This window comes from Amblyomma mixtum, chromosome 3 (genome assembly GCF_055824585.1).
Source record: "Amblyomma mixtum isolate Tamu chromosome 3, ASM5582458v1, whole genome shotgun sequence".
NCBI lineage: Eukaryota > Metazoa > Arthropoda > Arachnida > Ixodida > Ixodidae > Amblyomma > Amblyomma mixtum.
In genome coordinates, this window is record NC_143014.1 from 106,409,255 (window position 1) to 106,431,354 (window position 22,100).

General features: G+C 47.6%; 1 protein-coding gene across 1 annotated transcript in view; it reads left to right on the forward strand.

Moving 5' to 3' along the window:
* BBS4 (Bardet-Biedl syndrome 4) overlaps nt 1-21,025 on the forward strand; it is a 33,668-nt gene extending 12,643 nt beyond the window's left edge. Inside the window, exons 7-12 of the mRNA XM_089580552.1 lie at nt 719-773; nt 15,809-16,030; nt 16,962-17,133; nt 18,755-18,824; nt 20,035-20,173; nt 20,810-21,025. Of these exons, the coding sequence (XP_089436678.1) occupies nt 719-773; nt 15,809-16,030; nt 16,962-17,133; nt 18,755-18,824; nt 20,035-20,173; nt 20,810-20,935 (784 nt within the window). The 3' untranslated portion in view covers nt 20,936-21,025. The remainder of the gene's footprint in view (nt 1-718; nt 774-15,808; nt 16,031-16,961; nt 17,134-18,754; nt 18,825-20,034; nt 20,174-20,809) is intronic.
* The last annotated feature ends 1,075 nt before the right edge of the window (nt 21,026-22,100 follow it).

The following is a 22,100-nucleotide window of genomic DNA, read 5'->3' on the forward strand; positions in this document are numbered from 1 at the left end:
GCAGCTGCTGCCTCGGGCTTCCATTTCGATTGCCGGAAGTGAAAGGGAAACCGATATCAGCTTCACCCTCCATGGCTTCACCGATCACTCTCGCCGTTGGCAGGCGAAACGCCGCGTAACGCCGGTAGGAGTTTCGCGCCGATCCTCAGCGCCTTGCATGCTCACTTACGTGGATCTAGAATAAAATTTAGACGTGAATATCTTGGAACACACTCATGCTAGGAGAATTCTACAAAATGGAATTGCGGAATACGACTGCCTCTTAGTTTCCATTATAAACATGCTCGTTTACTCAAGCAACTAAAGAGTTAATTAATTGTTATCACACTTTGTGTCCTCGTGGTCGCATAACTTATGGGCACAGGTGTATTTAATTCACTCACCGCTCAGTGCCAAATTTGAAGAAATCTGTAAAGCTTAATTTTGAACGCCCTGTATTTCGCCACACTGTGCAGAGCATGCCCGAAGTCAATTAACTTGCAAGTATCAGCGTATCTTTACGACCTCAAAAGTGTCTGTGCTATGAGCTCATGAATTTTTTGAAGCTGGAAGAATTTCGGGGACATGTCAGTGAGGATTGTTTTTAAAAAAAAAGTAAAAGAAATAGGGCGTGCACCACTGAAAGCCAGTAAGAGTCAAAACTAGTACTGCGGCCATTCATTGAACGAAAAGCTATACTAGGACGACTGACCAGTATTCGTTTCTGTCTTGTTCCCAGGAACAATCCCGACAGCGCTGAGCTCAACACGAAACTGGGACTCCTATATATGCAGGTGAGACGAAATGCTCAGCTCTTTCACGGCTGGAAGCCGCAATACAGAAGTCCAACAACTCGGATCATGATCTGAGTGCGAGTCCGGACTCACTAACGACTAAGATCATGGCCTGAAATGAGCCTGAGTGAGTCTACTTATGAGTGAGTCAACTTATGAGTGAGTCCGCCGACCTATGCCTATGTGGGTAGAAGTGCCTATGTGGGTAGAAGTGCCAAAATACTGCGGTCTAATCCGAGCTTGCCTAGATTACCCCACTGCACGAATGCATGTCTGGTGTTCAATGTTTTGGTCTCATGCATACACAAGGAACAACACTAGGAAGGTTGTCACTAAAGAAAACTTAATGCAGTCCTCGTTACGTCATAAGCGCTCACGTGGCAGCAGCGATGACGTAGCGTGTACGACACTGCTTCGAGGGCTCATCTGGGGCCGTATCATCTGTAACAGTCCATTTCCTTTCCATTCCATTTGGTCCTCTGTCATTGGTCGCTTTTGCCATTGACTTATGAGTGTTAGTGTATACGTCACGCCCGTCGTGAGCTTGATGCCATTCACTTGCATAAACGCGTCTCGAACTCGTGTCACACTGGCGGACCGACGCCGACGACCACGAATTACTAAGCACGAAGACACGTTCGACACGCCAGACGAGCTTTATCGCCGCTAATTCAGTCTGGGCAGATACACTGGGCGTCGTTTGTGCGACGAACTGGCGCAGCGTGGTCCGTGTGACTCGGCCGGATGCGACGGCTAGTTAGCGGCGGCGCAGTGGTACAGGCTTGCTGTGTCTGTGATTGGCCGTTCGCTTTCCTACCTGCTGTTGCTTTCGTCACATTGAGGTCTCGGCCTAATGAAACTGAAAATAGAATGAATCATTACAGAGCGTCTCTGCGCAAGTATTTGTTTTCAATTTCATTGACTTTCCAATAGCGTCCCGCGCTCCAGGTGAGGTCGGTCTGGCGGATGCAGCGAGGACAATAGCGTTGGCACAAGCATAATTACAGACATTTTATGCCAGCTTATGCAAAAACTAGCGCGAACGCTGCGAACGCTTGCTCGAACTCAATCACTGAGATCGCGAAGACACTCCGCCTGCAAGTTCTAGGCGTATAAAAATCTCCAAAGTTTTCAAGGAGTCTCTCTCTTTATTCATCTCGTAGAATAATGAACTTTTATAAGCGCAAAAAACTTTATCTCTCGTATGGCGTATTTTATATAAACCTTTGCTTTCCTCCTGGCGCTTTCGCTGCGTACGAAATTAGCGCGTTTTCAGCAGCGCTGTTGCGTTTCATGTCCCTCTAATTGCCAGCTGTTACGTGAGCACGTGCCCTTTGCATAAGTTTCTACTACCCGCATGCCTGTATGCCAAGTGAAAAGGGGGGAAGGATAGGGTATATGCTGCTGAAGCAGCCGTCGACGTCGTTTCGGCGGACGTGGCGATGCGGGTCTTTCAATCCTTCCTCTCGCATCTCTTTCAACTCTGCTCTTTCTGCACGCAGCAGTGATTGTGGCCCAGCTGGCGCCAGTCGACAGGCCCGTTCACTTTCCTCTTCATTCTGCCTTCAGTCACGACAGCGATAGGTGAAAGGAGCAGCAGCGTCGTGTGCTCGCGTCAGCGCAAACAGCCTCGGCGCGCCGCGTTGCCACTGCCCATACGGGCACGTGTGTTAGAATCCCACCCAAAGCCTGCGCCTTCCCGCGTGTGTTTTATTTTGTCCAGTTTTCTGGTTGTGCGGGCGGACGGGCGGACGGGCGGACAAATAGAGATGAAAATGTAGCCGTTAAGCGCATCCCTGCATTAATAATCACGTTCTGCTAAGTCATTGTCCTCTTCTCAAGAACCTACGTGTGAGATGGTTCTCGGGCTGATCTGAAATAGCTTGTGGACATAATTTTCCGCCGCACCTTAGGTTTTTCTTTTTCTCTGTAAACAACGAAAGCAGCAAAGAAGGAACTGATGACTGTTTTACAAATATGTTTGAGCATAGCTCTGTGCAGCTCAATGCGCCATGTGGGTCTGTACGCAATTGCGCGCATGCACAGATTGTGGCAGTGAAAAATTGCTGCTCGCGGTTAATCGCCTAAATTTCTCGAATAGGCAGTGTAATAATCGTGCAATCAAGTAACAATTTCTCCGAAGCTGCACTCGACGTTGGAAACCTAAAAAAAAATGACAGAATTACCCTAAATGGCTGTGTGCAAGTATGCGCTGCCAAGATGGTGGTTTTAATGAGGATTATTTACCGAGCTCACTACATAACGTTAAAAACCCCTCAGTTGCAGTATGGATAGTGCTAAATTAGTATGGAACCAAGAAACACCCTCTCAAAAAAGCTGCGATAATGCCATATACATAATTGTGCGCGCAGTGTATGAACAGGTCTGACAGATACAAGCTAAAAACCTGGGACCAATACTGCTAGCATAGACAGCGGTGCACATGCAGAACAATCACTTTACGAAATCGTCTCAACTTGTTTTTCCAGTACTATTTCAATTTTTACACGCGCAACATTCTTTCGCAGGTAAGTTACGTGGAACTAAATAAATAAATAGTGTTATGAGTGTGTGTCAATTGAAAAGGGGATAGGGTGGAGGCGAAGGAAAATACAATCTCCATGGGGAGGGTGAAGGCTTCCTTTTAGGTCCCTATAAAGTCGCGCTAACGAAGATCCAGTTAAGTGAGTGATCGTCAGCACCTACCTATGGGCAGCCATACGGCTACAGAGAAAAGCTATGCAGCTTTCGCAGAAGCTTAGTAGTTGAAGAAAACTTTCCTTCTAGCCCTGTGCTGGATTCCGCGTGGCTAGCAGGCCCCGGTTATCTTAACTGGTAGACCGACCGCCCCGCGCATGCGGTGACCCCCGGTTCGAGCCCGAACAGAAATCATTTTCTGCAACCATAAATTTTCTAAGATTAGCAATATAGCTTTCCTTCTGTAGTTGTATGGCTGCCCTCAGGTGGATGCTAATAAGTAATTACTCCCTAAACTGAAACCTACTCCACCTTAGGGGATTCTCTCAAATACTTTGAGATAACGACGGTCCAAAAACTGCGGAGGCATGCTTCTTACGTGATGCTGCAATGAAACCGAAAGTCCTGACCGCACCATTGGCGCGCTTAACGTAGCAAACATCGGTTACCGTGAAAATGCGAACGTGAATCACATCTTCGCGGGTTGGAAGCTGGGACCGAATGCTGTCATAGTATTTTCCCAATTCATTATTTCCTCTTTGCCATCCGTCAACCCCACCTATAATACAGCAGTCGATGAGTGGTATTGCTTGCCAGTAATATCAGTTGATGATGGCCCGAAAGGCGAGTTCGATCCCGTTCGCGGCGGCTGAATTTCGATGGAGGCGAGATTCTAGAGGCCCGTGTACTGTGCGATGTCAGTGCACGTTAAAGAACCCCAGGTGGTTGAAAATTCCGGAGCCCTTCACTACGGCGTTCCTCATAGCCTGAGTCGCTTTGGGACATTAAATCCCAATAAACCAACCAATAAACAAACCAGGTATATCAGTTGTGACGTCACAGGCGATAGCTACCAGTGGTATAGAGAGGGACAGAAAATAAATCGAGAGAAGGACTGTTAGAAAGTGCGGTCTCTGTTTGCTGTATATAGGTGGCACTGTAAGCAGGAAATAAATTTCTGTGACCCCCAATAATGAAATAGCGCTGGAAGAGTAATAAAGACTGAGCTCCATGTACGCGAAAAAGTAAGCGACGCGACGAGGCGGCGCGGCGACGACGGCTGGCTGTCGCTCCTTCGCCCCCCGGCCAAGCTCCATGCATAGCGACAACGCGAACGCGAAACGGAGACGGCGATCAGTGTTGCTGGCATAATACAGCGCAAAGCTGTTTGCGTTTATAACAAGAGTCACATTATTTGCAAGGATTACAATTTTGGGCAGAAAAATGTCAACTAAAACGTGTTTACAACTTTGTCATTGTATGTCATTGCATGTCATTTTATGTTATTGTCACGGGCGCCGCCATGTTGCCTGAACGTGGGGCGCACACCTGTTTGAACCTCGCGCGCTCTCTGACCTCAAACGACGCATACTCGCTAAGCCTAGCAGCACAGTAAACACAAGCAATCTGAAAATTTGGGGTGTTTTATCGCTAAAATTTTGTGGTTGACGCAAGTTCAGAGAAAGCGAAAGCTTCGTGAGCATTTAGTTTGCCCTGAACGTGGGGCACAGCGTAGCGACAACGACGAATCGGTGGTGAAGCAAGACTTCCGGCCAGAGCCAGCGCCATCTTTGCCAGAGCCGGCAAGAGGCTCGGTAGTGACGTACGCTGCCAGGTTAGCTGTTATTGGCTAATCGCGTTGGCAACTTCCGGGCGACGAGCGAAATTTTCTGTGAGTGCAGATCCGAGCGACAGGACAAGCGACACGGGTATTTCGCTTCGCGCGACGGTGCCGCTCGTCGCTTGCCGCTGTCGCGTTCGCGTTCGCGTGAGTTTTCGCGTACATGGAGTTCAGCCTTAACGCGTTCCTGTTGAGTTTGGCATCACAATATTCGACGCATGCCAGGAGAGTAACAGAACGCTGATAACTAATAAGCCAAGGCCAGAACTCCGTTTGTTCGGAAACTAAAAAGCAATCTCCCTCCCTCCCTCTTTCTTTCTTTCTTTCTTTCTTTCTTTCTTTCTTTCTTTCTTTCTTTCTTTCTTTCTTTCTTTCTTTCTTTCTTTCTTTCTTTCACTGAAATGAATTTAAGCGCACAAGAACACGTACACAAGAGGAGGAAACACACAGGACTAGCGTATTGGAGAAGCTGCTCAAGACAAGCGTCAAAGCCAGATTCGCGATCGCTCTATTGTGCTTCTTGGTTTTCCTCAGATCGGCCCATGCGTGCCAGTCGAGGAGCACTGGCCACAGCTGATATTGATGAGGAGTCTTTCTTTCTTTCTTTCTTTCTTTCTTTCTTTCTTTCTTTCTTTCTTTCTTTCTTTCTTTCTTTCTTTCTTTCTTTCTTTCTTTCCTCCTTTGTGTTCTCCTATTCCTTGTCCTTCTATGTGACTCCTCATCAATATCAGCTGTGGCCAGTGCTCGTCGACTGGCATCATGCATGGGCCGGTCTGAGGAAAACCAAGAAGCACAATAGAGCGTTCGCGAATCTGGCTTTGACGCCTGTCTTGAGCAGCTTCTCCAATACGCCAGTCCCAGTCCCGCCTTCATTATGGCCATGGTTAGAGATCGAAAGTACAGGGGTACCGACTTCGGACTGGTAATTTCTCCCTCAGCGTGTAAGCATCGGCCAATGAACTGCGAACTAGTTTCCTTCAGATGTTACCCACTGGTCAGTGCTGAAAAAAATATCTGTGGAAAAGCATTCAGGGAGAGATCACTACAGCAGCCGTTCGTGAACGTATTTAGTATATGTGAACAGGCAGGCACGAAGAATACAAGGGGCTTGATTTAAAGACACGTGCACTCACGGTCGCATGCACTCGCGAAGGAAGCAAGCAGTCTGAATCCCTAGGGGAGCATATATGCTCCCCCCCCCCCCCCATTCTTCTATAGGGGAATTCCCCTATAAGGGAATGTGTTTATATTTTCAATGTCGTGTTGTTGTTAGGGGAGGCAATTTAGACAGGAGAAGAAAAGACAACCACATGCTGGTGGCAGCCATACACTCTAAACACGGTAACCTTTGGGTAACCTTTGTAAAGGTGCACATTTTCACATTGAAGTATACCTATAATTTAAAGGTTACAGAATGTAACCTTTCCACTTATAACCTTTGTAAAAGTTACAAATGGTAAAGGTTACTTCTTTTTACGCATAGGTTACGCGACTTTTTTAGCGCTGTAAACTTTACAAAGGTATACATCATTGAGCTAGCCATAGGTTACGTGCTCCAAAATGTGTGACCTTTGTAACCCACAATGACTGGCCTAAAAATGGCAAAAATGTCGCTGCAACTTGCTGAAGGTGATGAAATACAGAGCTCTGCTGGATTTCAATTTGAATGGAACAAAAATTGGCCAAACAAGAGAATGGTTTAGAAAGGAGAAAAATGACAAACATCGGCATATGAGAGGCAAAATTTTGATTCACTGCAACATCTTCAAGACTAGAAAAAATACAAAACAACAAAACTTCCCAAATATTGTCTACATTGAAGAAAAACTAAGGAATGTAACAGATGCAGGTATGTTCAAGGCACCATTTTTGCAAAGATTTTGCAAAAAAAAATCACAATAAATGGGCATGCAAGGCACTAAAATATGGGCCCATATTACAGTATTCCTGTTGGCATGCGAAACAGAACCACGTTGAACAAGCAACTCAATAAAGCATGCTCAGATGAAGTCTCGCTTCGAATAGAGCTTGGCTACAGCATATCCCTCTTATTGCAATGTAAATAAGAAAATAGGCACTGTAATTGTAGTACCAAAAAGAACAAAATAAAAGCTCTATTATTCACGACCAAGTGCCAAGTCAACTTGACATTGTGTAAGGGATATATCAGACAAAAAATATGAATGGCAAAAATATCAGAGAAGGCAATATTTTGATCACACATTTTACCACACTTCTTAAAAGAAAAATTAAAATGACTGTACAATATGAGATCAAGAAAGGTGGTCCAAGCAGTGCAGATAAAATAAGTTCTTTTAAAACTTGCGGCCACATACAAACGCAAACAACAATCAATCGATTTAAACATCTTGGCTAAACAGCAACCAGAGATATACATATACCTAACAGCTTTCACAGGTACATAACATCAGCAAATTCAGCACAACTTGCCTAGATCATATGCACAAAAGCCCTTTGTGACTCCTCCAGTCACTTTATTAACAAAGATGCAGAAGGACATGACCAATAACTTGTAACATTAACAGTGCTATAAGCCTGACAACACTCGCATAAGTACATCAACTTCCAATACACTGTAGCGCAGCAAAAGACGAGGACACAAGAGACGAGAGACGAACACCACGAGCGCTAACTTCCAACAAATTTTATTCTCCTCAAGCATCGCATTTATACGCCAGATAACAGTAATCACACGTGCGAACAGTATCAATTTCTTAGAAAAACGAGCTCTTTATCTGAGAGGAGACTGGAAGGTGTGCTTACACACGAGCATCCTGGCCTATTTATTTTTTCGGCTGCAATGATTTCGCGCGTTATCCTTTCTCTGTTTTTCCCTATTACCAGACCTTTATCAAAGAAAGGCTTACAGGTTTTCGACTTGCATGCGAGAATGTGGTCAACCAGCGATCCGCCTTGCCCGTTTCTGACGTTGCGAGCGTTGAACGAGCGCCTAATGGAACACGCTCTCAGATAAAGAGCTCGTTTTTCTAAGAAATTGATACTGTTCGCACGTGTGATTACTGTTATCTGGCGTTTAAATGTGATGCTTCATGAGAATAAAATTTGTTCGAAGTTAGCGCTGGTGGTGTTCGTCTCTCGTCTCTTGCTGCGCTACAGTGTATTGGAACTATGTACCAACAAGCCCAAAAAGTCACGCTACATCAACTTGTGTAATGCGGTTAAAAAAAAAACTTGCTCAGTTTAGATGTAGAAAATATACTTCAACATATTAGAAAGTGAATAATTGAAACACATTTCTTTCCAAGAAATTAGAACAAATTATTCTTTTTCAAGAGCATGAACAAGCTCTTAAGTCGGTTCGTCAGTAGTCCACGTGGCACTACAAAGTGTCTGGCAGGGCAATATTCTGCAGCAGGATGAGTATGGCGGAAAATGCCGGTGGATAGTTGAGGCATTTTATGTAATATGTCACCAGGCAGAAGATGAGGGCACGCTCTAGGTTGCCGTTGCTGATCGAGATCACTTTTTGATACTTCCAGCGTAAACACTCAGCGCAGGTATATACATGAGGTGCAGTCACTTGCAACTCTTCCGGCAGTGGGATCTGTGGAATGTTAAATTAGAGCCATGTGCATCGATTGAAATGAAATTTTAAGTCTGTATTGTTTATGATAGTCTGATGCGTCATGTAAAATTTCGCACCTGAAACCGGCGTAGTTTTTCTGCAAACGAATTTTGAAGACAAGCGCTCCTCGACGCGAGCGGCACCCACTGATCGAGCAACTTCTACAGGCCACCCTGTTCTGTGACGTCACTGGCGGGGCGGCGTGTCAAGCTGGTTGGGCGCGAAAACTGAAAATTGTTTTTTAGGAAAGTAAATGACGCAGTAATGGACACCCCAACCGCGACGTAAGGGAGGAGTGAAAGAAGAAAGGAAGAAAGCGGTCCGTAGTGGAGCTCTCCGGAATTATTTCGACCACCTGTGCAATTTCGCGCCATCTCAACGTGCCTGATATGATGTGTACGCCAGAGTGATGGGTCACGGCAACTTCTGTTGTGCTGTGGGGTGCACAAATTCTTGATCTGTGACAACGGGCGTGATCTAGCGTAGGTTTCCTAGCGATAAGAACCTTCGCGACAAGTTGGTGAGAGCTGTCCGCCGTGTAAACTGGTCTCCGAGGAAGCATTCCAGCTTGTGCTCGGAACATTTCGCGCCAGATTGCTATGAAGACAGCGTATACTTCAAAGAGATCTTTGAACTCGCTAAGGCTTCGTTCAACTGGCGCTTGAAGGCATATTCTGTGTCAACGTTATTCTAGTACAACCGTCTATCGCAGCGGCGAGCTGAACGAAGCGCGGCCGTCAAGAAGAAGCGGTATGTTGGATTGTAGAACTGTAGCTGGCGTGAACTCACTTCCAAAAGCTCGCCGTCGAGATAAAACTTCGCAGAGAGGACTGTTGGGGATGCATGCCCCTGTAAGGACGTTGTGCACAGCGGCAACGTTCCGGCAGCAGATTCTTTCATCAGGCTGGGTCGGCCGGCACTGGCCACACGAACAGCTGTCGCCGGGAGCATCTCATTAACTTTTGTTCTGACGACTCTGTCACAAACGCATGCACGAGAAATGACTCAAGTAATCACTTCTCCGAGTTCAGACCGTTTCCGTGCTGCAGGTGACGCGGCATGTGGTGTGACTCAGCTGGCTCGCGCGATGGTGGATCATACCTAAAAGGCGACTCGTCCAGTCCAAAATCGTCGAATGAGTCGTCTTCTAAAGACACGCTGGTCTCGGAAAAGCTGTCCTCCGGGCTTTCAGTCATGTCGACAGCGCGGCTCAGGGTAGTTGTGATATCTTCGGGGACTTCACAGCGCGGCGAACCCGCTCGTGACGTCACAGTCTATACCGCACGAAGGCACCTCCCCGGTTTCGGTTTTGCGGTTTCGGTTTCGAGTTTTGCGTTTTTTGCTGTTTAAAAATTATTTTACGGTTGCTTTTGAAAACCTTGTATCGTACACATTACAGGAGGTTCTTAGGAACACAAAACAGCCATTAACTAAAAATGGCTGAAAAATCGCCGGAGTTGCCCTTTAAAGCATGGCTGATATTCTCACCAGAGTGAAACATGGTATACAAAGAACACCGCAGTGCCTACCGCATCGCAGCGCCGCTGCTGCGATTGCTGCGCTGTTGCTTCCGCAGTTCACTCAGGATGGCCATTGGTCAAACCACAGCCAATTTTTTAATGAGCCCATTTGTATTGCCGAAATCGTAGGGCGCACCGATCAATTGATAATCAATGAAACGACGTGCAAAGTTCCAAAATTCAGATTCAAAACAAAAGTACCGCTTCATAGTGAAAATAGCGCGGGAAAACGAGACGAGCAAAGAAAGACACAACACATCGTCTCGTTTTCCCGCGCTGTTTTCAATATATGAATCAATACTGTTAGAGATGAGCACAAATACCAAACTGGCACAAATACCAGACCTACATCACACGTTCTATGCAGATGACATCACACTTTGGGTAACCAAAGGATGCGAAGGCTACATAGAAGACACACTCCAAGCAGCAGTGGACATCATTGAGGCATGCGCATGGGAATCCGGCCTCACTTGTTCTGAGCAAAAATCTGAACTCTTCGTGATCCGTCGTAAACAAAGAGGTAGGCGTACCACGACATCCCCCCCGCAAATAAACGTCTATGTTAATGGACGATCTGTCACAGAGGTACAGACCATGAGAATACTGGGGTTGTATTTACAAACAAATGGAAAGAATACTGACACACTCACTAAGCTAAAACGCACGGTAGAAGCGACGGCGCGATTAATCCGCCGCATAGCTAGCCGCAGACAAGGGGTGAGGGAAAGAGATTTATGCCGCCTAGTGCAGGCCTTTGCGCTAAGCAGGATACTCTATGCCACCCCTTATCTCAAATTTTCGAAAGCAGAAAAGGACAAATTGGATAGCATGATACGGCAGGCCTATAAGGCTGCGTTAGGACTCCCACTAAATGCCTCAACCGAAAGGCTTATGAGGTTAGGAATACGTAACACCTACAATGAACTGAAAGAAGCCCATTTAATAGCTCAAACAGCGCGATTAGCCAATTCCAGAACTGGCAGGAGTATTCTTACCAGGCTCGGAATTAACTTTCAACCTACGAATAACGATGCTAAAGTAGACTTACCCCGCGACTATAGGACGGCCCTACTAATCAAACCACTCCCCAAAAACATGCACCCCTTACACCATGAGGGTAGAAGACAAGCACGAGCCAAAGCCTTACATAAGAAATACAGACAGTGCGCTGCAACACTTTATGTAGATGCGGCAGAATACAAAAATACCAATGCCTTTGCAATTGTGGTTGTGAACGAGAATGGTGACCACATCGTCTCGGCGACAATCAAAACGAAATCCTCTGAAACGGCAGAAGAGGCGGCTATAGCCCTCGCCTAGCACATACCCAAGGGAGCATCATCCTCAGCGATTCCAAAATGGGTATCAATAATTTCGCTAAAGGGCGAATTACAAACACCTCCCTTAGAATCCTTAACGCAACCAAATTCTCATCAAATTATTCCGAATTGATGGGTCCCAGCCCATTCGGGGAATCCGGGGAACGAGGCAGCCCACAATAAAGCCCGAGGTTTCGTCGACCGGGCAGTGGATGAGTCTGGCTCCCTGAATTTCACGAATGACTCAATGATCACATATCATGATCTCACCAATCATTTTAAATTAGAGAGGAGAATTTTCCCCCCTCCAGACAAAAGACTTACTAAAGAACAAGAGGTTACGTGGCGTCGTCTACAGACGAGATCGATACGCACCCCATCACTCCTCGCGCACATTTATCCAGATCTTTACAACCCAAACTGCAAACACTGTGGCCAACGTGCTACCTACGATCACATCCTGTGGGACTGCAAAATAGAGCCACCTCCGGGTGATCTATAGTTACAGCTCCTTCTCTCGAGCGGTGGGAGACCGTGCTGGCTAGCTCTGACCCCAGAACGCAAGTTTTGGCGGTGGAGTGGGCTGACAAAGTCGTCGAGGGCTATGTACTCTCGACCACTTAACGCGACCTCTTGCCAAGCTCTTCCCGGCGAATAAAATGTTTTACAATCAATCAATCAAAAAAATGAGCAAAACGGGAGGGGGAGCGAGTAAGAACACTCGTCGCTAACACAAATTTGTGAGAATAAAAAACGGATATATTGCAGTTACAACCTAATTCTTGTTAGCGCACTTCAATAGGGCTCACACTGTCTTACGCACGTCAGCTCAGATCGCTCGCGCACCACACACCCTGCGCTGCGCTTCCCGTCGCCAACGCTGATGAGTCGACGCGGCGCACTCGCGAAAAACAACCATCACAAACACAAACGTCATCCAGACGGCGCCGGGAAGAGAGGAAAGAGGATAGGCATGCAATGCGGTAGGCACTGGGACCGACCGGCGCACCGAGCCAGATTCACGTGATCGCTACTCGACTCGAGGAGACGACTGCCGCCGCCTCGACGAGAGTATAGCGCTGATGTGGAATTGCGTCATAAGATAGCTTACGATACCAACTCGCCCAAATCGCATCCTTAATTAAAAAAGTACCGGCGTGCGTTTTAAGCGTGCTCTCTTGTACGTATACAAAAAAAAAAAAACGCGCGCACACGCATGCAAACGATCAAGAATTAGCGCTGGATTTCCCCCGCATTATCGCACCTGACGACCCCAAATGACGTACGGCAACAATAGTCTAAAACCAATATTCTGGATAACCAAACTTATTGGCACGAAACCCCGCGCAATAGGTGAATGAGGCACTCAAACTACTGAACCAGATTTCGCTTCGACGTGCACTCAACGAGGCTTAGAAATGAAGCTGCTTTGGCAAACAAAGAAAATACGCACGTTGACAAGCATGAAATAAATGACTTCGCAGGTCGTTACTGTGCATATGGTAAAAAAAAATTACCGACGATTACGTTACTTCCTAATGCGAAATTTGAGCCCAGCAAATAAGCTGTTTCACCTTTTCGATAGTGAGTCAACCCCAGCTGCGGAGTTGGTTTCAGGGACAACGCCGCCGATGCCGACACAAACAATATGATACCCTCGCTTCCGCAGCGCTAAGAACCAGGTCTAGCCGTGGGAAGGTGGTCACGTATTCGTCGACGTGCCGGGGCCTACGTGAAATAATCGGCGCGTCGGCAACTGAAGAGCACCCTATCCGCCACACAAGAACAGGGGGGGGGGGGGGACCCTTTCCTCCTCTTTCTGCATGGCGGCGACGGTGTTCTATGCAGTCACGTTATCTTAACTCTCTAGCGGCGTCAGCGGCATCCAGCGGTATCAGTCGGTCGCTGCTAGCGCTGGGGGGATGAAAGGGGGGCGGAGCTGGTTACGAAGCCGACGACAACGCCGACGACGACGCGAAACCCAGGAACGGACGCCAAAGAGCTGCGCTCTAAAAAAAGGACACTCACCCAAGTCCGTTATTCTTCCATGAACCCCTGGAACGTGATTGCAGTAGTCGCAAAGAATAGCGCTGGGCGCGGAGCTGTCCGCCGAGCACACAATACAGTCACATTGAGGTTCGTTGCAGCTGCCGCGCAGCGTACCCCACAGGTCCCTGCTGCTTAGCGACATTACCCCAAACAAACCACTGCAGAAACGCCACCAAAAGACGGCGTGGTTCACGAACAGTTCCAACTCTCGGTTCCAAGAACAAAGCAGCCTCCGCAACGCTGCAACGTCCGAGCCTTCTCGCCGTCCAGACTTGCTGGCGTGCCTGCCGGCGTGCAACGATGCCAAGCGTTTTGAAACAGAAGCGCCGCTTTTCATTGGGTGAAGCGCCGGCCGTCTGCGCATGCGCGTCTCACGCATACTGGAGCGGCCGTCATGCCATATTTTGAGTAGTTCTTTGCAAATTAGTCGTTTCTTATAGGCGCCGCCGTTCGTACCGTGAGCGCATTATGTTTTGATTTGTGATACATATTTGCCACCTGAAATGATACATTGGAGGCGTATGCAGAGAGCCACATGAAGGGAAGTCGAATCGCGCACTCGGTGGCCTGCAAATGCGGTTACGTCCGCTGTCTCCTTCCCAGGTGCTGCCCTTCCATATGTCTACTTTTTTATCTTAATTGCGACCGTTGTTATCGCGTATCGGTTCGAGGAAGATGAGAAATAGGCTCTATCTGAGTCATCGAGAAATTACATGCAATTTGAAATATTTGTTTATTGACGTTTATTCGCGCAATAAAATCGGTACAGACCATGCTTAGAGAAGTAGCACGTTGGGTTTCTTTGCAAAGCTCATGGATAGGAATCGAACATTCAAGATGTGTTCTCATATATATTCAGCCGCAAAATACTGAATTTGCATTGCATTCGCAGCCTCCTTTGGTAAATGTGAAGACAGATATCTGATAACGCGCGATTCAATGTGGCTGCGACCCAAAACAGCAGTATCGGTCTCATGCGATAGCTTACGTTGATGTCTCCGGCATATTAAAGCATCTCCTTTGCGGTCGAAACCGCAGCCCCATTGCATCCGAAAAGCACATTCCCGCACGTAAAGCAGCATACGTCCTCTATATGTACATATCTCCTGGCTTGACGACGCATATAGGTTACCGTGCTGACCAAAAGTTACTGCGCAAAGGTTACTTGGCAATTTTTTCACCGTAACCTTTGAAACGGTTGACTTCTGGCCGTTGTAACCTTTGGGCTCCACAAAAATAAAGAAAACGTAATGAAAACATAAAAAAACATCAATTGTAACCTTTGTGACAAAAGTTACTCACGTCCAAAAGTTACTTTATAGGTTACTGTGTTTAGAGTGTACAGACGATCTCCACATATGTCGCGTGCGATGCTCTACCAACTGAACTAGGCGGCAGTTGTTTCGCTTTGAACTTTCGAAAGTATATGTGTGATTTGTAGCCTGAGCTTTCAGAGTGTTCATCAGCGCTTCAGCAAACCACAGCTGCGGACGGGGTATACGTCGTGCTATGCCCTTGCAATGTACTTGAATGCGGAAAGCAGCATGAGTGCGATGCTGTTATGCTGCCAGTAGCACAATAATAGTAGTAATAATATCAAGTCGTTATGAGGAAAGGGAAGGCGCAGTAACTGTTTCCACCGACAGAACTGAGGCATTATGCTATAAGCTCATAGGATTCATAGGAGAGTGATAAAAGATAGCCTCTTGTCGTCCTTATAAGGAGGACTGAGTCGTTTGTGTAGCGATGAATCCAAAAACAGCCGGAGGAAGAAACGTTGAGAGATGTCGACTTCCACAGAAAACGACGTGAAAAGGCGTTGTGGCGCGGAGCAAAAATAAATGGAAGAAAAACAGCCCTCGCTTTCGTGGACTTCTTGGTGCTTTGTTTTTCGGTTAGTCAGCGTACGGTTTGTGCCCAATTCTCTGTAAAATAAAATTATACACATCATTTGCCCCTCAAGGGTGTCTAATAATGGGCTAGTTGGGAGTTCGGCAACCAGTACTCGCATTTCGTTTTCACACAAAAATGCCGCCGCCGCGTCCCGCGCTCATCAGGCTACCGCTGCCTAGGACTGTCACCTGCCATTCCACTCGGGGCTGAAACGATTGCTGAAATATAATGAATGCTGAAACGGTGTTTGTGCTGCGGCTGGTCTCGTAAAATGGCATCATGGCTTCGCCTCCGGCCAGCAGTGCTCACGTATTTGCCGTCCACAGTGCAACATGTACCCGAAGGCGTTCGAGCGGCTGGGCGCCGCCCTGGCCAGCGACCCGAGCTACGCACCGGCTGTGCTGGCCGCCGGTAGCATCATGCAGACATACGGTGACTACGACGTGGCGCTGACCAAGTACCGCGCTGTCGCCTCGGTGCCCGACGAAAGCCCCGCGCTCTGGAACAATGTCGGCATGTGCTTCTTTGGCAAGAAGAAGTACGTCGCGGTAAGCGCGCTGTTTGTCCTTCTCTCACTCGCTCGTGACGACATGTTACATATTTTCTTCTGGTGCTGCAAAGAAGGGAGCGGATTGTGCCTTATTTGAAACTAGGCAGATACTTTGGCAAGCTGCGCTATAGGTACCTTCGTTGTTATGTTTTATTAAAGGTGAACACAATTATAACTTGCGAGATTATGTACGTTACCACCAGATATACGTGTTCTCTTTCCATTGCTTGCATGCATTAATGTCGGCGTCCTTTCGTTTAAAACACGTTTCATCAGAAGCCTTCATTTTTGATGCCGGAAGTCTTCCTGCCTTGTTAGCCAGCGGCACCCATGCGGTGATGTTGTCTTTGACTCTTTGCTACAGAGCACCAGAAAATCGTCAGCGCCTACTCAAGTTTCAGTTAACAGATGACTATTTTATTTTTCTTATTTGAATTACGCAGCACAAAAAAAATGTATTTTTCTTAAACAGGGCGTGACCCTTGGCAATGTCAGAGCCAAAGAGCAAAGCGGCGCACGCCATGCTACATCATCATCCTCATCATCAGCCTGACTACGCCCACTGCAGATCAAAGGCCTCTACCATGTCTCTTCAGTTAACCCTGCCCTTTGCCAGCTGCGGCCACCATATTCCCGCAAATTTCTTAATCTCATCCGCCCACCTAACTTCCTGTCGCCCCCTGGTATGCTTGCCTTCTCTTGGAATTCACTCCGTTACCCTTAAGAACCAGCGGTTATCATTCCTTCGCATTACATGCCCTGCCCAAGCCCATTTTCTTCCTCATGATTTCGACTAGGATGCCATTAACCCGCGTTTGTTCCCTTACCCACTCCTCCCGCTTCCGATCTCTTAACTTTACACCTAACATTTTTCTATCCATAGCTCGCTGCGTTGTTCTTAACTCAATGTAAAGAAGCATGCGTTACAGGCTATCAGCTGCCTGAAGCGAGCCAACTACCTGAGCCCCATGGACTGGCAGATCCTACACAACCTGGGCCTGGTGCACCTGACCATGGAGCAGTACGCGTCCGCCTACCACTTCTTCAACGCCGCCGTCCACTTCAACCCCCGCCACGGACAGCTTTTCATGCTACTCGCAAGTAGGCCACCACTGCGGCTATAATGACCTCCAAACTCACCATGCGTGGATTCATCATTTGGGATCGGACAGGCATCCCTGCGGCGTTAAGTACAATTATACTGCAGGCGGCTATAGCTTCATGTGAACTAGGAACGTAATAAAAATAGAGATCATCTGCTCAGGCGCGAATAGCAATAGAAAACGCACGATGGAATGCTGCGTCAAATGATAGCAGCCACAGATGTTTTGAAGCGAAAAGCTTCACTACGTGGGTCAGAGCCGAGCTTCGCGTGAGCCGAACTGGTGAGTTATGCGCACGCGCGAAACCAAGTGACGTCACGCGCCGCGCAGGTGGTCGCTCCTCGCCGCTGCCGCAGCCGTCGCCTCCGCCGACTCCGTCGCCCGACCTTTCGGGGCAGCCACGTGCTACTGGGCATGTGCGTCGCCTCCTCGCTGTCGCTACAACTGCGCGCTTCGCCTCCTAGCCCACCGTTTCACCTTTCGTTGCAGCCGCGTGTTGCGGTGTTGCCCGCGTCGCAGCCGGCAACCCTCCACTCCGCATTCCTGCGGGCAGTTTTAACCGCGCCGATTTCCCTCCCCTTTTCCGCCTCCGTAGAGGCAGTGTGTGGACGGCCGAACACCTCCACCGTTATCGTGGTGCTCCCAGTGCATTGTGCGCGAAATGCGACAGCCATGACGCTAAACCAAGCATAACTGAAGCTTTTCGCTTGTATATCCAGGCTTAACCAGAGCTATGCCACTGCCTAATTTTTGTTTCTTTTGCCTTGTATGAAGGACATGCACGTTTAAAAGTACGACATCCTTCAGGGACATTTTTACCTTCAGCTTAGCACGAAGCATCGCGTACGCTACTCACCAGAGGAGCTTCCATGCTCTCTGTTCGTGCCGGTGGCGTAAACCGCTGTGTCATCTAAGAGGCTGCCCGCTCAAAAGCGCGCCAACTGGATCGGTGGTGGCAACTGTCCGGATTACAGGGAACTGTACACATTCTGTGCTTCAAGTCGAGTCGACTGGACCGGACTCGGCATTTGCGGGAGGAGGAAATTATATAGCACGGGGAGCTAGCTGTGTCCGGTTCTGTGTGCACAGTCGGAGCTTGTCTCCGGGGTTTGGTGTTTGACTAGCGCTGCATGTAAATTTGTAGAACGACTAATATCTGCCTTTACTTTGAGTAGTTCGCTTCTTGTGTGGAGGCATGGCGAATCGCCAGGTGCTTGTTGCGCCGGGATTAGACAGTGCGCTCGAGGATTTCTGCGAAATACTATGGTTTCTTTCTCTCTTCCTTCCTTTTTTTTTTTCATTTTCGTCCAGCATATATGAGCTACATGTCAGCCAAGAACATTTTTTTGCATTTCATTTCGAGTAACATTTTGTTTTTCTGCTTTTAATGATTGACAGGATGCAGGCGGTCTCTCCATTGGTGTGCTGTCAAATGAGAACAAGAATATATATATATATATATATATATATATATATAAACACAACGAGTGTTTACTCTGCAGCGTTCGCTATAGGATTCCGCCCTTCAGAAACTCATTTCGTGCAAATGTAACACATAAATATTAAGTTTTTTTTCTGAATGTTTGTTACAAGGGCACGTTTTTAATTGGGTTTTGCAGTTGCGTTGCGGAACCTCCAGGACACGGACAACGCGAAGCGGGCATACGAAAGGGCCATGGCTCTGGACGAGTACGTCGTTTCAACTGGCGTTTTGCTACATCCTTGCTCCCATTTCCTCAGTGCCGAAACATGCAGTGCCTCTCTGTCACTGCATCTTGCTGTCAGTTTTATAGGCTACCTTACGAGACACTCTTGTATACACAAAACTGAGAGTAAAACAAAACTCCAAGAATTTTTGCTGCGTCCTGCGCTTCATGAGGTGGATAGGCTATAGCTGGCTAGTTCTGTGTTCTATTGAGGTTAGTTCTCGGACACGTCAAATACTCTATAGTGTGCTGCTTCACCGAGCCAGCTTTGCTAACTGTAGCCGCAAGCTGGCGTAATCTAACACTTATCTGATCTTGAACAAGCGCACGGGGTTCTCGCCGCCGTGTCACGACCAGAGAAGCGTAGCTTTTCTGTAAGCCGAGCACGTCAGACCTGGACAGAATTGATGCACCGCAGGCACTGGTCTCCCTGTCTGCTCCTGAGCTCAGCAGGACACGCCGAGCTTTCACTGCAGATGCGTCGTAAGCCGATGTAGCCCGGTATTCCTCCGAGGTTAACCGAACGCATCGGATTACTGCCGCCGCTGCGTCGAGACATACCGTGCTTGGCCAACTTGGCCTTTCCCAGCACTTAGCTGGAGCCGAACCGACTGCCGCAAACCCAGCACCAAGGCCTTAAGCTTGACCAGCCAACATGAAATGGTGCTTTATTCTCTAGTGACAGACCACCATGCGCTCTCACTCTCCATCCTACACCGCTTGTCTCCTCCTACACCACCTGCACCTATCCTTATACACCGCACCGCACCACCTCACCCGCCACCGTCACAGAGTTTGTGCCTTGCTAGGCCACCTTCACGTTAACGCCGCCGTATTGAGAAAATGTAATTCGAAGCTATCACTGTAGCAAAAAAAGAGAGAAAAGAACTAATCGTGCACGCCGACACTAGCTCCTTACGCCGAAATACCACCAATACACGTTTGAGCTGGTAAACTCAGCATCAGTAGAGGTGACATACACAGAAAAAATAAAGACGATGTTAAACTTTGCTGTAAACCAGTGCGATTGCGCACTCAACCGTTCAGAATGTCTCTTTTTCCACCCCTGCCTTCGTAATTCAAGTTCATGTAATATCTGCAGCTGCCACCAGTGTGAGGTATAGATGTTTCGACAGCATACTAATTCGAGTACGATTGACTCCGCCCTGCTTCCCCCGCCTTTGTTCACGCAGGGAACCCCTGGTGTGCCTGAACTACGCAGTGCTGATGCACGACTTGGGCGACCACAAGGCTGCGGCCAGGCTGCTCGCACAGTTCGAAGAACGGTGCCTCAAGCAGCAGCAGAACTCTGGAGTCGAAATTGACGCGGCGGTGAGTGCGCCACTCACAGTGTGCATACCCGCAGGTAATGAGTGCATGTCATGCGCGCGCACGCAATGTTCACTGACGCCCACCTCCCAATCTCACTGAAGAATAGTACGGAAAAGCTAGCTCCTTCCGACGCGCCGAGCGATGTTCGCACGAGCAACAGTCTAAATGTTCTCGAACGCAGCCTAAAGAGCGTGCGTGCGTGCGTGCGTGTGCGAGCGTGCTAAGTCCTAGCTCAACCTTATGTCGGGAAAGCTCCACGCGGGACCTAAATGTAGCTTTTGTAGCTAGAAGTGAGGAGTCTTCTGGGCTAGAGAAAAATCTATTTAAAGAAAAACGTAGGCTCTTTTTTCATCTCAATGTTGTCCATCTGGATTTGTGGATGATAGATTTACCAAGCTGAATAGTCATAATATGCAATGATTAATGCCAGAAATGAGATGTTATGACGCGTGACGTCACCGCGGAAGACGTTTTCTATACCGTTACTAATCTATAAAAACCAAGCGTCACGCGCTCCTCTTTGAATCGACTTCGTCGCGGTGTCTGCGGTGTAACTTTTAATGACAACCGGCGGTGAATATCCTCGCATTCTGTACGTGAGGAGGAGCCTCAACGTTTGCGCTGCGTCGCTTCCAGGTGACGCAGATGGCCAACAACTTGTCCAGTTCCCTGCAGTCGACCAGCACGGACAGCAAGAGCTACGACGAAGTGCCGGACTCGCCCGACAGGAACGACGAGTCTTCGCAAGAGCGAAGCGAATAAGGGTCCATCAGTGAGGGTTGGCTGGCGCGTATGTAGGGACGCAAGCTGCCCCCGTGGCCAAAAAGGAATAAATTCTTTTAACCTATGGGATTTAAAGCTGTATAGGCATCATGCTTACGACGTTCACTCTGGCAGCAGAGCATATATTATTTTTCTTCTTGAGGTTTACCCGACTGTAGTACCTTTGCAGCCACCCGAAAGGTCTCATGAAAGCATTATTTATGCTTTGTAGGTAGAACGAACGGTAGTTAATGTGTGTAAAGAATCGAACTGATGCCATATAAGATGTCAGATTCAGAAACTTGCACAAAACCAATAATGATCATCTGCAGGGCATCCACTGGAGTAAACGAAATGTGCGTCGAAAAAATACATTCGTTGTTCGCCCCACTGGAATCCCGTTTGGGACGCAGGCATTTGGATCTTTCAGGACACTCAGTATTCCAGGACACTCAGTATCTCAGAAAGCAAAAGGAATCTTCAGTGGCCAGAACTTAAAACTCGAAGAAGAAATCTGAGATTAAAATTTTTTTACATAACATTTTCTATGCCAAGACTGGTATAGACGGAACAAAATATTTGAAGCCGCCTTTCTACGTCTCGAAGCGAAGGGACCACAATTTAAAGCTTTGCAAATTTCCTTTTAAAGGTGACGTACTCCTTTATTCGTTTTTTTCTGCGAACAGTTCGCGAATGGAATGCTTTGCCGCCACATATTGTTAATGTTCTACCTAATGAAGCCCTTTTTCACGCGTTAAGTACAGGATTTCTTGTTTTTTGAATCTGAAAGTGCCCCCCTGCTGTAATGCCGAAAGGCGATGCAGGTACCAAATAAATAAATAAATAAATAAATAAATAAATAAATAAATAAATAAATAAATAAATAACTGGACATCCGTTAGACATGAGTGGTCCAGTGGGTAGTTAATATCAACATGAAGTGCAGTGCCATAAGAAGCATTTTTTTTTCTTTCTCGGTCATTCCCTCATATTGAAAGCAACATTAGTCAGTGTCACTGGTCCGTAATGCGTGTACTTTTTCCCTGCAGCGACCCGCTCCTGAGCAGGCATAGCCGTAGTACCAAATCGCCACGTGCACAGCATTTGCACCTACCCGAGAAAAAGAAAGGAAAAGGCGCCCATTCAGCATGCCGGGAAATTTTGT